General features: G+C 33.0%; 1 protein-coding gene and 1 long non-coding RNA gene across 5 annotated transcripts in view; one reads left to right on the top strand and one right to left on the bottom strand.

Moving 5' to 3' along the window:
* The first annotated feature begins 8,270 nt into the window (after window positions 1-8,270).
* LOC106055641 (run domain Beclin-1-interacting and cysteine-rich domain-containing protein-like) overlaps window positions 8,271-16,422 on the top strand; it is a 55,151-nt gene continuing 46,999 nt past the window's right edge. For 2 of the 4 annotated variants that reach the window (XM_013211989.2, XM_013211987.2), the window contains exons 1-3: window positions 8,272-8,376; window positions 12,063-12,216; window positions 12,683-12,914. In XM_013211989.2, coding sequence (XP_013067443.2) covers window positions 8,348-8,376; window positions 12,063-12,216; window positions 12,683-12,914 — 415 coding nt within the window. In that variant the 5' untranslated portion in view covers window positions 8,272-8,347. Of the gene's footprint in view, window positions 8,377-12,062; window positions 12,217-12,682; window positions 12,915-15,005; window positions 15,293-16,422 lie in introns of those variants that run through there. The other 2 variants (XM_013211988.2, XM_013211990.2) reach the window with 2 other exon arrangements.
* LOC106055643 (uncharacterized) lies at window positions 9,192-14,419 on the bottom strand. Its single transcript, XR_008774996.1, has 4 exons — window positions 13,994-14,419; window positions 12,880-13,009; window positions 11,384-11,427; window positions 9,192-10,832 (listed from the first exon to the last, which is right to left on the bottom strand). It is a non-coding gene; the product is annotated as an uncharacterized LOC106055643 (long non-coding RNA).

Genomic DNA, 16,422 nt, shown 5'->3' with positions numbered 1-16,422 from the left:
CTATCTAAATTTTAGATCTAGTAGTAGAAGTAAATATAGTATTTCTTAGATTATTTTTAGATTAAAATATTAATTATTTGATCTAGGTCTAGTAGGTAGATATAATTCTAGATCCAGATTATATTTCTGATCATTTCGTTTGTAGAAGATATTAGATCCAGAATATTCTAGAATCTAGAGTTAGTTATAGAGTCAACATGCAGTTTTATCATTACTTCTAAAAGGTAACTTATAATACTTATATTAGAACTTCAAAAATTACTTTTAATTTCTTTCTATAATGGTATCATTCTAGTGATTCTATTAAGATCTACATCTATCCCATAAAGACATTTAAATATTTTTTCATGTGCACAAACATTTTGCTATAGAGATTGGTTGTGCTTTATACTTTATATTTTTCATGTTTGGCTGTTTCGTCCTTAAAAAAGGTCAAAATAGTTAGTAAAAGTTTAACTAAAGTTTTTTAGTTTAGTTTAACTAATTTTTTCAATTTGTGGTTAACTAAAAGTTTAATTACTTTTTTTTTTAGTTCAAACTTAGTTTTAGTTTAACTAAAAAAAATTAAGTTTAGTTCCCATCACTACCCAGTAGGCTTATATTTCTATAAGGCGTAAGGTCAATCATTACCTTTTCTTTTGTTGCTTTTCGGGTGTAAAAAAAAAAAAAGGAATACGATTAAGAGTAATGTCTTCTAATTAAAACAAGAACACCATTTTTTTTTAAAGACAATACCTCCTTTAAACAACTTATAATAATTAACGAATGTTCTCTAGTCAAAATTTAATTAATTTATTTTTTGTAACTTTGAAAAATTATAACGGTTAAACTAGAGTTTATCCAGTGTGGCGAACGAGCTGGAATTTTGTTTTCTCAGCGATATACATCAACTGTTACATTTCTATTAAAAAACAACAACTTAAGAGCCGTTTTTGAGATAGGCCTACGTGTACACCCAACCAGGTTTTTAGATGTTTCCATGAAGTTACGAATTCAATAGTAAAATGATTCCATAATAGACGTTTTACGTACAAGAGTTCTCACCCATGGTATGATTTATACACTAGATGTTTTCTCTTTAGTATTTTAAATTATTTCAATGTTTTGTTTCGCTATTTCTACGACATTATGAATGAATTATTTTTTGTTTTGATCATTCTACAATATTATATAGGTCACAGCTGGGGCTGCGTCGCCATGGGAAATACTGCATTCCTCATTAAATCTTCGGACTCGAAGATGAGCTTTATTATTATATATTTTGTTTCGTTTTCTCTACGATATTTTGAATGATTTCTATATTTGTTTTGTTCTTTTTACAATATATACACACCTTGCTAATGTTATTGTTTTTTCTCCAAGGTAGATAAGCATTATTTAAAGTTAATGCAACCAGTAAAACAGGAATACACAATGAATTTTGAGAATCCGGTTTATGTGTGGTGTTGGAAAAAAAAGGGGGGGGGGGAGGAGGAGGAGGAAAAGAAACGAAAGGTTTGACAGGGAAATAAACACCCAGTTGTTCAAATGGCCATGTTTTGTTTGGATGCTTCCTAGCAACGGGTGTCAACAAGAAACCAGACAAGCTTTAAAAAAAAAACCAGAAAACTACAAACGTCAGGCACTGGCATTTACCTCTTTCTAATAATGCTGTAATTAAATAACCTCCAACTTCCATACAACAAAAACTTAAATAGATATAAATAGATTATGCGCACAGGTTTTTTAAAAAAGGGCTTGTCTTCCAGAAGGAAGAGTGCAATAGTATGCGTCGTACGAAGACATATTTCGCCACTTCCAAGTCAAAGATATAAAAAAACTATATTGAAATATACAGACATACTGCATTCTTCCTTAATCTTTGGACTCGAATACAATCAGATTATTATTACTACATAAATTATACAGTAGAAATATAATACGTATACTTGAATAAGGCGGGGTGGTAACCAATCGTGTCTCGGCTTCCTCCAACTCAGGGGTGGGCAAATTACGGCCCGCGGGCCACATGCTGCCCGCCAGAGTGTTTTATGCGGCCCGCGAACACCTACAGAAATTAGGTGTGACTACAGTAAACACATATACAAATACAAATAGATTTAAATATTTCTAAATACCTCTATAAATAATTGAAACTGTCTAATTATAAAAAGTTTCAAGTAAACGAAGTGTATTCTAATTGGCCAGACTTCAATACACTCAGTCTCAGGTGGCTAGCCGCTAGTGCAACAACTGATGGAGCTCGATCTTTGACTGAGAAAACATTTTTTTAAATGAAATTATCACAACCATAAACTTTAAACAGGAAAGTTTGCACAAAGGTGAATAAAATGTGATCATATTATATAGCTAAATTGTAACAAAGTGAAGGGAATGAACCACAGGCAGTTTCTAAAAGTAGCCTACTTGTAAATATAGAAACAAAATATTCTGATGGCTGAGATGGAAGTGCTAATTCTATTAAACAAGACATTCCCATTTCTCAAGATAAGCCAGTTAAATTAGGCTTTGTCATTTTCCTTTGCTGAAAGAGGAAAATATTTATAACAAAAATATTAAGGCTTCTTTTCGAGTTGGAAGATTAATGAGGAATGCAGTCTTTCCTTTGGCTACGCAGACTCAGGTGTGACCTACATATTTTGCCTCTCTATAGAAGGCATAACCATTGTCCACCGGTGGTCGATTTAGATTTTCCTTTCGCCATCTACGCCTGTCTTCAGCAGCGGATTTTCATTTGATCTCAAATGTGTATCCCGCTGCCTTTGTAAGCTAGAGATACCATTTCTAGTGAAATGGTTAAAAGTACAAGACCTATTTGGATTCCTTACTTGTGGAATTTATAAAAGCAAATATTAAGACGTCAAAAACCAGCTTTCAATACCATCAGCTCACCATTTAGCGCAGAAACTGATTCAGCTCCAGAGGACATAGCTCCGAGCAAATTATGACCTAAAAGGAGAAGTTCGAGTTCGCGGGAGTTTCAAGATGCCAGAAGCTGTATTTCCATACTTAAAAAACTTTGCTGCAAAACTTTTACATTATTTGGGTACAAATACATATGTGAACAAGTACTGTTTTGTGGAAACTAAGCAAGTGTAATCACAGGTCAATGCTGACTGACTGTAATTTGACAGCAATCTCAAGGATAACAGCTAGTACGCTTGTTTCTCTGTTCGGGAACGTTACACACGAGTGTTAACAGTAAAATACTTCATATGATGTACAACTGTGCTTTTGTGATGAAATGTTGTGATGTAAAAAAAAAACAAAAGCAACTTTTTAAATCGTAAAATTGGAAGTGTGAAAAATGAAAAGTGAATGTATAATACGGTATAAATATGAATTAAAAGATATTATACACAGCGTATTTTTCAAAGTTGTAAGTACATACATTTATTTATATGCGGCCCCCAATTTTTCTTAATGCGGCCCTCGCTGCAAAAAGGTTGCCCACCCTTGACTCTAACTGCTTTCTAGCATTATTAGCTGATAGACGGTGGATTATTAGTATGAGTCTGAACAGAACGCCCACACATGTTTTATACGCCTTGTAAATTGCTTAGTTTCATACGCCTTGTAAGTTGCTTAGTTATATGTCGCTGTCAAAGAAAAGGCAAAGTATGGGGTATTGATTAGCCAACTGCATACTTCAAATTATCTGAAATGCAACTTATAAATAAATCTAATTCAAGACAAATGTCTTCCTGTCCTGACCTTGAACCTCGATGGCGCGGTGGTCACGTGGTAAAGCATTTAAGTTTAAACCTTGCTGCAAGGTGGACATTTTTAATCGGAAAATCCAAGAATATAGAGTAGGTCTACATTGCCTACATACATCACTGCTCTATTTTATTTGTGTGTGTGTGTGTGGGGGGGGGGGAGATAAACTGTGAATCTGTAGATCGTTGTGTTTAATTATATAACATTCTAGTTAACTACATAACAAGCAGAGTTGAAGTCACTGATTAGCATGCATGACTAGTCTGACACGTGAAATGCGTAGGACGTAATTATCTTTTCTAGTAACGTCTGTAATCTATAAGATAATAAATTTGGCATACCTGCTATAAGGACATTTCAAACTCAAGGGGGACATTTCTTTCTAATGCTAAGTGCAATTTTCTTGGCACCTAGCTTCTTCCTCATTTAGTCAAGCCTTCTATGGCCTCTTTAGTCGCAAAGTGACTATGGATCATGTCATGGAAATGAGATGAATGCCTGGGCATTAGCTGTGGTCAGAACGATGTCGCCTACACATCAGTTCCTCTCTCTCCACGCAGCTGATGTATCCAAAGGAACGGCAGTGCCGATACAACTTGGGGTCAGCGGCGGTGTCGCAGGTTCTGGCAGGGTGTAGCACTGGGTGCTACAAACTGCCTTAGGGTCGCCAGCTTCTGATGTTTCCTCAGGGTTGACTCCCGAAGCCTTGCCCATGATTTGGTATAGCTGCCAGACAACAGAGGTTTGAGTTTTCTTTTTCCTAGGTGGGTAGCCAAACCTTCAATATGTAATAAAACCTGACCTGCGGATGTTCTAGGAGCATCATAGTACTGCAACTGGAGGCATTTAACACTGCCACACCACAATCAATCTAGCCTATAACAAAATGTGAACATCATTAATCGCTTTATGTAATATGGAACCATCTTATCTTCTTATCTTATATAATACAGACGTTACTTCAAAAAAGAAGATGATTACGTCCTACGCGTCATGCATCTAGCCAAGCATATTAACCAATGACTTAATTTAAATTCTGCCAAGTCACTGGTTTTCCTGGCTGGCCCAGGCAACCCATTTCATGCTCTAATAACTTTAGGGAAGAAGGAGCATTATTGTACAAATTAGTCCAGGAATGTGCCTTTATCTTTGTGTCTTTCTGAGCATTTTATTAGATTTTGTTATTGTATTTGAAGATTATGGTTCATTGTTTTATGTATAATTGCTTCTTTACTTTCGAGTCTTCTATCCTGAAGGCTTTATAAATTTCTGTGCAGCCCCATTCATTTTAAATTGTTTGGACTATTCACTTATAGTAAATATTATAGTTTGATAGACTATTAGTAGGTGATGGAAGTGGTCTGCTACATTCAAATGGACTACATGCATTAAAACAATCAAACACTTATTGTAGTTCAAATATACAATCTTTATTTGAGATCTTCACGCACGTGAAATTAAGCAATGTCAAGGACGGTAAATTGAACTTCAATGTTTGCCCAATAAATAAAAAAAAGGTGGACGAGTTTAAAAAAATTGATTCCGCAGAACTAAAATGTGCACAACAATAATAATGTAAACTACGAAATTATTGTAAAAAGTATATTCTCGACGTTTCCTCTAGTTTGTACACCTACACCAAAAAGCTTGCTATTTATAGGTTTTCCGCAATGTATGATCAAAAATCGTCATGTTACGAAGCTTGTACGCCTATAAACTCACTCTCTGTCTGGTACAAATGTTTGAACACGTTACTTCTCCCACTTCCCATTCTCTGATCAAATTGAAACTTTGCAAGAGTGTTCATTGTTCCTAACAAAACATTAATGAAACAAAAAAATTAACCAGGTTGTGATTAATTAATTTTACTAGAAATTGAAAAAGGGAAATAAATCTTACTGTATTGCTATAAATGTGGTGTTATTCCCCTTATTTAGGCGTTCTTTTTTATTCAGCAATAAAAAAAAAATCATTTTGATTGTTTTGTTCTGATGCCATTCACGAACTGTTATCCAGTTCATGTAAGCTGTAGCACCTTGCTGCTTCATTGTAACCAATGCCATGAAGGTAGGAAAGAGGCTTGCTATGTGGTCCAGGATCAAATATGAAACCACCACCATTGCCGAAAACTAGATATTTAATACGCAGCAGTGACTGCCCTTTCTTTGTTTCCCTACATCCAGTAGCCTACTAGATCTATACACAGAAAACGAAACAACATTTCCTGAGCTAGGGGATTTTCCGTTTTCGCACATTTTTTGTTTAGCGGCCCCCGAAAGGGGAATAGCCAATATTAGTTTTGTGTGGTTTAGTCTGTCCGTCCGTCAAACGTAGATACTAGAAAAGATATCATATCATGATATTTTAGATATTTCAAAGTTCTGATGTAACGGATACTTTTTTTTTTCCTTTCTGAAAGCGAAAAATTAAATATTTAAAATGAACTATACACTATACAGGCAGTTATTTCATAAAAGTACACCATTTTTACAACTACTCACTATTAATATTAAAAAAAAAAAACACGGGACACTATTTAGTAATGGAGACATCATAGTTATCTACAATATTTATAACACATTTATGCTAACAGTTTTTAGATTTGCTGTCAAAAAATGTGATTAAAAATGTGTTTTACTAAATTAAGTGGTTTTGTCATACTAGCTACTTACATTCAGTGGCGTAGCTAGGGTGGAGGAGGGGTGGGGAGAATGTGAAAACCTCCCCAGGCCCCTATGCAAAATGCAGGGGCCCCCAAAGAGGTCAAGTCCCCCAGTGCCCCCAAATGATGGAAAATTCTTAACTACGTCCCTGCTTACATTTTAAATCATTTGTTTACTTTTTTTACATAGAAAATCTATTTAGTATGCTCATAAGTCGAATATATTTTAAAATAGTAATTTAAAAAAAAGTAGTGTTTCATACTTTACACATGAAGTGCAATACAGATTATGTAATCAAAAACTAATTAAAGGGAAACGTTTCTTTGAGAGATTGGCCGTTTACAAAACAATTAAATCAATTAGAGAATCATTTCAATAACATCAGTTAGGTCAGGTTCACATTTAAAAATATCTTCATAATTATCAATTTATTGAATACTTATGAATATTAACAATGTAATGATAATAACATTAATAAATCTTCGTATCCTGTGGTATCAAGTCGTTAGTCGATCTAATAATAGCCTACAACTTTGTCGGCAACACTTTCGACACAAGCACGTCGATCTCTTCTTTTTGTATCGACGGAGATAGGGTTGTAGTGGACGATAGCTTAAGTAGTTCACTGTTTCTGATATTCTTTCTGAAAATATTGAAACCTGCCCTTTTACCTGCCTGAGTGGACCACTTCAAGGGCCGATTTCGAGTTTGTGTTTCTACAAATTTGTTCATCGTCCATAGTTTGAAAAAGCATATAGGCTACTGTAATAACTTATTTCATGTTTTTAAAAAAATGTTTGTAAAATGTTTTACATGTTTCGGATGTTCCTTCAGAGTTGAAGATAGTTTACTTCCTAGTCCAAACCTCCCGCAGGACGACGGGGGATGGGAGCGGGCAGGGTTTGAACCCTCGACCATCGATAAATCCGAACGACAGTCCAGCGCGCAAACCGCACGACCAGCCTACTACTCATGACTTTGATAATGTTCTACACCAGGGCCGGCCTTAGACATAGGCAAATTAGGAATCCGCCTATGACCTCAGATTGGAGAAAGAAAGGACAAAAATAATATATCTTATATCTAATATATATATATCATTGGCTTAGTTTCTGTTTTTTTTGTTTGCTTGTTTGTTTGTTTGTATGTTTGTTTGTTTGCCAGTAGTTGTGAATATTAGTTTAGAAAATATAGTCAACATGTGGTCAAGAAAATGGTAACAGGAGCAGTTGAGATTTATAAAAAAGAAATGTGGGTCTGAATCCGGGACCATTGAGACAACTGAACGATAGTCCAGCGCGCTAACCGCACGACCAGACATATGCCAAAAGCGTCACTTTAGCGTTACAGAAGAGGTGCTATATAGCCTATACACCGTGAAGATCGAGCTTATAGATCCATCCATTTTGGGAGTCTAAGTGACATAAATCGACCAGAGTGACCAACAAGTATGTCCTGTACATTGTTTGGCGATAGTTTGCTTTGTTATTTGTTATCAAACAAGAATAGGGGGCAACTGACCTCGCAAAGACATTCGTCGAGACCCTAAACATCCCTACGAAAATTCTCGTCTGTCAGAAGGTAGTAGCGTAGTAGGCCTACTGTTGCAGACTTACCACATCACAAGAAAAATCTTCAGTTGACACTGTTAATGGATTTTGTTTCCTTTTAACGAAGCTCGACCCTGGCATGCATTCCCAAAGAATGAATAGTAATTTTTATACTATTAGTCTAATATGTATTCTAAGCATAAGTAATAAGCTAATCTTAGTCATTCTCGATACATATTGATATTTTTTTTTTTGGGGGGGGGGGATGTTTTAAAACTTCAACTAGAAACGTATTCTTTTTCTTTTACTAAGTAGCAGAATTATTGTCTAATATATAATTATAAAGATGTTGATCGAATCAAGAGTATTTATTTTTCGAAAGGATGGTTTAAAATAACCTTAAAAACAATAAACATGGCGGATTTAGGAAAAGATCAGGAGAGGTGTGTCAAATACAAACAAATTTAATAAATATTTTAAAAGTGAAGCTATTGTCTAAGTCATTTGTATTGACATTGTATTTATTAATGGACCAAGTTCTAGACTATCTAGATCTAATTATATTAGATTTAGATATCTAGTCTATATCTTTTCTAGATCTAGTCCTAGATTTTAGATCTAGATCTAGATCTAGATTAATCTAGAATCTAGATGATCATGATTTCAGATTTATGATTATTTTGTATGATTATTTAAAATTATCAGTCATTAGATTATAGAGTAGTTTATGCTATTCGGACACCTATAGGCCCAAATGTGAAAGTTTGACTTTGACAGCGCATTATTTTACAATGGTTCGATATTTAGGCCTCAATAACTAAGCTCAGATTTTAATTCTTTACTAGATTTAACTAGATCTATCTAGATTAGAATCTAGATCTAAATCTAAGTAACATTAACTAAATTTTAAGATCGCCAGGCATAGCCCCTCACATTAAATCATTTAGGAGGATGTTTTCAAACTACACATATATCTAAATACGAACACAAAAAATAAAAATATGAACACACTTATTCTACCTGATTCTACCAAAATTAGGTCACTGGGATAGTGACTTCTGCACCGACTTTTAGATTTATTTTATGTTTGCATGATTAGAATTAGATGTGTGTTGAATGTTTGTGTTTTTTGTTTATTAATTTAATAAATTTCTAATACAGATGAACTTTTGTAGTATAGTACAGGTTAGGGTAGCCATTCTTGCTTAACTAAATCCTCTATATATTCTATATATATATTCTATATAAATCTAGATCGATCTAGTAGGTCTAGATCTAAGCATTTAACTTCATTCAATGTACCAAGCTCACTCCAAACGTTTGCCCATTTATTCTCTTTTAAAAAAACAACAACAAAGGAACAAATATAATATAAGATCATTAACATTGATGTCCAAAACTGGCTGTCTGAAATAAATTTTGGTAAGAAAATCGTAATTTAATTCGGACACCCTATTAAGTTTTTTTTGATATGGAATCAAACAACTTGGCTTATTAATCAAATAAATCATCTCAAAAAACAGAATAAATATTGCCGGGCTCATTAGTATAGACTTAGCCAATCAAAAAATATAGTCTTAACCCTAGGAAGAGGTAAAATCATCTGGGTAACATAGGAAAAAACAACAACCTGACTAAAAGAACCAATTTGAAATTCGTTTTTCTTACATAAAAAGACAGCTAAATGGATGGAAGTTGGGTCAGAATCATTGGAAAATGGACAAGCACATTATACAGCGTGCTAGTTTTATAATAAATATTAAAATAATTATTTAATGACCACAAAAACATCGAATGTCCGAATTCATGTAATGTCTGAAATAAATAAACTACTATATTTAATTTATAGATCTAGATCATGATATTGATAGATCTGCTTAAACTTAAAGTACTTACTACGACCGACTACGTCATTAGTCTATACTACTCTATATAATCTTATTATCTAGTAGAGGAGAGATCTAGATCTCTAGGATTCTAGGACAATCTAAAATTAAAATTTATAATAGATAATAGATCTAGAAATTCTAGGTTAACTTAAACTTAAGATTTTAATTTTAAAACTGAAAATTTAAACTCAATTATTATTAGATCTAGATCTAAAATAATATAATTTTGAAAAAATTAGATTATTTAGATCTATTATATAATTATTTAATAATAATTAGATCTCATCTCTAGAAATATTAATGTAGTAACACTCAGACTAGTCAGAGTATCACTACCTACCACTCACACTGCTCACTAGTCACTCACTACTGTATATAGGTACTCTGACAAAAAATTCAAAGTAAATATTATATATAACAGAAAGTATCTAGTTATGTACAGTTTGCTGAGAGGTTTACAATGATACCAAATTTATCTTTCTATGTTATATAGGAGCAAAGTTATGCCATTATATGTGTAGAAAAATGGACTAGATAAAAAATGTCAAAAAAATTGTGATCGAAAAAGTGAATTTTCATCTTTATCTCATCATAACTTTATAACCATAATAGATAGAAGCATGAAATTCGGAACACAGCTACCCCATTATATGATTTTTAATTTGAATGATTCATCTCACATGCAGCTAACATTCATTCACAGCTTGTCCAATTGTTGTAAATTGACTTTGATCCTTTTTCTAGAATGCCGTTTGGTAGAAACTTCCTCAGCTTTATAATATTTATAAATATAATGTAAAATAACATCTTGATAGCATTCTCTCCAGTAGGTTGATCAAAAATAAGCCATTAAACAATGCATAAATCATTTTTAAATATTTCATATTATCAACAAGAATTGCTAATGTCTGACGCCACATGACACTTCATCATGGAGTGACTTCATTTAACATCATCAGGATGAGCCCAAACTTGCCTTAATAAGTTGATTTCCTTTATATTTTGTGTACCTAAGTATAGAAAAAAAAAGATTTTTAACACTACTCTATAATAGAAATATTGATTTTAATACTATAGTCATAGATTGTTATGGTAGTTATAATTTTTCCACTTTCCCATTTCGAAAAATTGCCTAATTTGACATCATTTATAACTGATAACAGCATGGGTACGTTTTTTTAATTTTGGAGGACAAAATTTCATTAAAAAATAATGAAACAACAAACTTTAAGCATAAATCTAGGTCTAAATACAATTTAAAAAAATACCAAGCTTGCTTAAAAATGATAGTAAATATGCAAAATCATTTTACCTATTACTTTACTGTAAATTTTCTAAATAAACACAACTTTCATTTGTTGACAATGTGGTACCATCCGAAAGCTTAGGAATCCTCCTTTAAGATTATCACAAGGGTTTTTAAAAAATGAAGCAAATGTAAAAACAACAATCAATCAACTAACACCTTGGGTTTGGAAGTCTAGCCATGCTGTTTCAAAACTATATAGCAGCTAGTCTAGCAGTTTATAGGTCAGTAGAGTAAGGATGTCAAAGTACCTACTGTATAATATTTTTAGTGTTACTGTGACTGCCACTGTTGACTGTCTGTACACAAAATAAAAAAAAAAAGAAATCTGTTTTCACTATCTAATCTATCAATATAATAGAATATAATCTAGATCTATATGACTAATATGATAATATCTAAAAAAAAAAAAGACTTAATAAATGATGCATAATATTAATAATATTAAGACGACTTAGTTGTACCATATTGACCATATATACAGTCATACTCAACTGATACTTATCTGTAATAGTGTTAATATTATGCACATAAATTTAGATCTAGATCAAGTAAAAGTAGTCTAGTAGGACTATCTAGATCTAGTCTCTAACTTGCAAATGTCACATTAAACTTTAAGAGGCAAAAGTGATAGCATGAGCAACACAAATCTCAAAATATGTGACAGACATTAATCTAAATTTCTTTTTTCTTGGCTTGAAATCAACCCAAATCTAAATATATTTTTAACTGTGGTATATATAAATGGGAAGGGCAAATTCAGATATATATTATATGCTACACCACTAAAATACTATATATTTGTACCCTGTTTCACATGAACAGTCTTAAACAGTGTTTTGGATGATCTTTTTCACAGTTACATGTTAATGATTCTATTTCTTAATTTGAAATGTTTAAATTTCACTATAAAGTTTTTGTTTTGTTTTTGCAGACATTGCCATGATCTCTTGATAAAATTAAAGAAAACTACAGAGAGTCTATTAGCTAATCAGTCTGCTCAGGGTCCTTGGGGAACATATGGGGCCTTACGACGCGTGTGTGATGATGCAGAGGCAATATTAAACCACCGTCTTATAAATAAAAAAGTGAGTAATTTAAAAAAAATGTATAAAGAAATACTGTAGCTAACAACAACAAAAATCCCCCATTAATTTGTTTTTCTTGATCATCTTTTTTAGCAAGTTTTCTGTGTTAGCTTTCTTTTTGGATGTCTTCTTTTGTCATGCTACTATCTTTAGGATACACATAAATGACTTTCAAGTGTAAATGTGTGAATTTAGTTTTGGGTTGGCAGTATTTATAGCATTTTATGTATACCACCGTATTAACTAAACTTTGTTATTGTTTCATTCTTTTTTGCATGGGGTCAGAACTTTATCTTTGGCATCTTCTTACATCTTGACCTTATGTTGAAACAAGAAGAGAGCTTTCATTTGCACATTATTCCTATCAAATAATAATTCTTTTTAGAAAGGAAATTCTAATTGCTATATTTAATGTTTAATACTACCTATATTTTCTTTTCAAAAGTTGCTGATTTTTATTTTTTAGGCTTCTTCAGAAACATCTGGAGGTTTCTGGCCTTTCATACAAGGCTTGAAGTGGCTAAGTCCAAACATAGCCTCAGTGATAGAGAAGATCAATCGCCTGAAACTATCTCATACAATTGACAGTACAGATGATGGTAGAGCCTGGCTGAGAGAATCAGTACAGGATCATTCTTTCATTACCCAATTAGATATTCTCACCTTTGACATGGATTATCTACGCTGCCATTATTATAGTAAGTGACCATCTTTCTTTCTTTCTTAACAACACAAGGCTTGGTATTAATATGAGTTCAAGTTGGATTGTAGCTCTAAACAGCCAGCCACCCCTCTTTAATAAAAAAACAAAACAAATGGTCACATTTATTTGTGTTTAAAAGTTGAACTAGTTTTATTATGTGATAGTTTAAAATATCAAGTGTCTTGCAAGTGTACAAATATCTTAAAGTTAAAATACCAATACAAGTGTCTTGAGTTAAAGTACAAATATCAAGTGACTTGATCTGAAGTACAAGTATCCAAAGTTAAAATACCAGTACAAGTGTCTTGAGTTAAAGTACAAATATCAGTCTAATAGTTTAAATATCAGTACTGCACAAGTTCAGTTGAAGTACATGTATCAAGTGTCTTCATATGAAGGACAAGTGTCTTGGGCTGAAGTACAAGCATATAAATTTAAAATGTACACCGAGTATGTCTTTACTGAGTTGAAGTACAAGTGTTTTGAGTTGAGGTATCAGTACAAATGTGTTGAGTTGTGATTTCTTGAGTTAAAAGAAATTTGGATTTTTATTTAGTAGTTTATGTGCCTGTCATCTGCTGAAAATAAGTCAAGGTTGATGTTTGTTGAGATGGATTAGCAACTCTATTGTTAACATTGAGAGACACAAACATTGTTGATCTTAACCAGCCGCTAAAGTTGCACATCCTTATTAAGTGTTTTCAAACCACACAGTATCCTTAAAGACAACCTGCACCCATTAAACCAATGTTACATCAGATCTGAATGAAGTGGTCGTCTCCTTTCCATTAGGACTAAAACAGATTTAAAAACTCCTTTATCACACTTTTGGTCAGATTGTTACTAGGTAATCTCTTGTCACTAGAAGTACATATAAGTCCAATTCATAAAGCGCTGGTTGTGAGTGTGTATGTGTTTGTGTGTGAATGTTGTTTGTATTTGCATCTATATTGTTATTGTTACAGTAGTTATTCTGAGGTGGTCAATTGTAGTCAAACAGAATTTCAATTTGTTTGGAGCAATAAAAATTATCTTTTTTTCTTAAATGTCAAATGAGAAGGCTAACACACTCACCAAGTGTGGGAGAACAAAAACACATTTAAACATTGCACTCTATCCAGAAGAAATGAAGAAACTAATTGTGAATAGAATAAATGAGAAATGGACAAGCTCTCATCCTAATCACAAGAAAGATGATGCCTATTATAAGCTATGCCGACAAGATTAACGTCTAATCTTTCGCCACAGAACCGGACACAACAGAATGAGACAACATATGTTTCGGAAGCTCCAAATTGGAACCAGTGAAAACTGCACATGTGGAGTGTCACCAGAGAATGCTGGACCATGTCCTTCAAAACTACATTCTTTACCAAGAGGCCCAAACAAGACACTGGCCCCAAAACACCCCTACAGAAAGAAAACTTTAGGGAGAGCTTCCTGATTTGGAAACCACTGCGCAGTTCAAATCATATATATATATTGGTATAGTCTTCTGAATGCTCCAACATAATAATGAGAAGAAGAAGAAATCTTAAATGTTGAAGAAAAATGTGAAAAGTCAATTCATTTAGAATTTATTTATAACATTTTTGAAGGATTAGAAGAAATAGTAATGGAGTAATGTGTATATTGTAAATCTGTAAACAAAAGGAATGGTAGGAAATAGGTCTTACTTAAAGTAAAAAACAAAACAATAATTCAGTGTAAACTATGACTAAGATAAAAGGCTGAGATAAGACGTGATAAGCCTTTTAAGGGACAGTTTCCTTATGTCAATAAGCCAAAAACAGGACACAATAGTAATAGGGAGATAACAGCTTCAACACTATTCTTCTTGTGTACACTAAGGTTAACAGAACATAGGAAGTGAAACAAAAGCACATAATGTTTGTTTTTTTGTAGCACTGAATTTGTAACATGTGCATGAATCACTCAAGTCCTTTGTCTATGTCTGGGCATAAGGTCTGGGGAGGTGGGCTGGTAGTGTCTTCTGGTATATTTTTTTTTCCACTATTTTTTTAATAGATCATTTACAACATGATCCTAGTAGGCCTACTGCTATTACATGTCACATATCTTGTTGATTTCATTATTTGCTCGAGCAGTAGGCCACAAATGTATTTATGTCTTCCTGCTGTTAGTGAGAGGAGACATTTGACATGGCCTTTGTTTGTCTCAATATTTGTTAACCATGTCATAATTTAAGTGACTAGCAAGTATAGAGGGATGTGGATCTGCTTTGAGCCTGTTAAGTAGGCTGTGAATGCAGGTCCAATTAACTCAACTGATTTGAAAGATTCTTTTTTGGGAATCTGTTACATGAGTTTGGCTTGGTACCTGTGTTGCTTCCAGGTGGTGATTAAGTCAGAGGTCTGTGATTTAAGTCATATTTTGGACTTGAAGAGTCATATTTTCTTCACCATTTTCTCTTAACAGTTGTTTCCTTGTGCTGCTATGTTACATGCCATTTTTTTCTATTTCATTAAAAGTGTTACACAAAGACTGACGAAGGTGCACCTATTTGTACAACACTAGCATTATGTTTCAAAAAAAATTTCTCTTAACCTGACATATGTCCTCACCATTTAATGTTCTATAGTCTGCCATCATTATTGGAATACCATAACTTGCGTTGATGTCTTTTTAAAATTGCTTTTTTATAGCATGCTCGTTGAGCTATATCCAGTCTCTTTTGTGGACAAGTGGGGAGAGGGGTATCTGGGAGGTTTACGTGTGCTGCCTTCAGTCTGGTTTCGAACTTGAGGCCCCTTGATAGGTATTCAAGAGGTTTATGTAACACATCACATATTTTAATCAAACTAGCCTTCAGCCACACATGTACTTCCATCTTGACTATGTTGTCCAATGAGAACAAAAAAGAAAAATTAACTTTTGTCAGCAATCATTTTCTATATTAATTTCCATGTCTAGCCCAGAAAAAACAACACTTTATTAAGTTGAACTAATACAAAAAATACAAGTTTTTAATAATGATGATATGATAAAGCAAGTCAATTGAAAACATTGTGTATGTAAGTTACTTATTTACTTCAGGGGATTTTCTTCTTGATTTTTAAACATTATTTGTGTTAATGAATCCTCTGCTCATCTTCTCCTAATTTTTAGATTACTTGGTAGTTTATAGTACTTGAAAATCTAGTGGAAAGAGGCCACTACTCATCACTCATGCTATGAACTATTATATATCAAAGTTATATCCCTTTAAATCTTAATTTGCCTTAGAGCATTTTCTTTGTTCAGTATTTTAATCCAAATATATCTCAGAGGGGTATACTATTACGATTTAAGAAACATTTAGTGTGTGTGTGTGTGTGGAGTCAAACATTTACATTTAAATATATGCATTTACCAAATTTAAATAAAAAGAACAGGCGAATCTACAAATTTAAACAGGGCATTTAACATTTTAAATAAACAGAACAGGGTATTCAACATTTTAAATAAACAGAACAGGGCATTTAACATTTTAAATAAACAGA

Source organism: Biomphalaria glabrata, chromosome 15, assembly GCF_947242115.1.
Source record: "Biomphalaria glabrata chromosome 15, xgBioGlab47.1, whole genome shotgun sequence".
Classification (NCBI taxonomy): Eukaryota; Metazoa; Mollusca; class Gastropoda; family Planorbidae; genus Biomphalaria; species Biomphalaria glabrata.
This window is presented reverse-complemented; position numbering and strand designations above follow the sequence as displayed.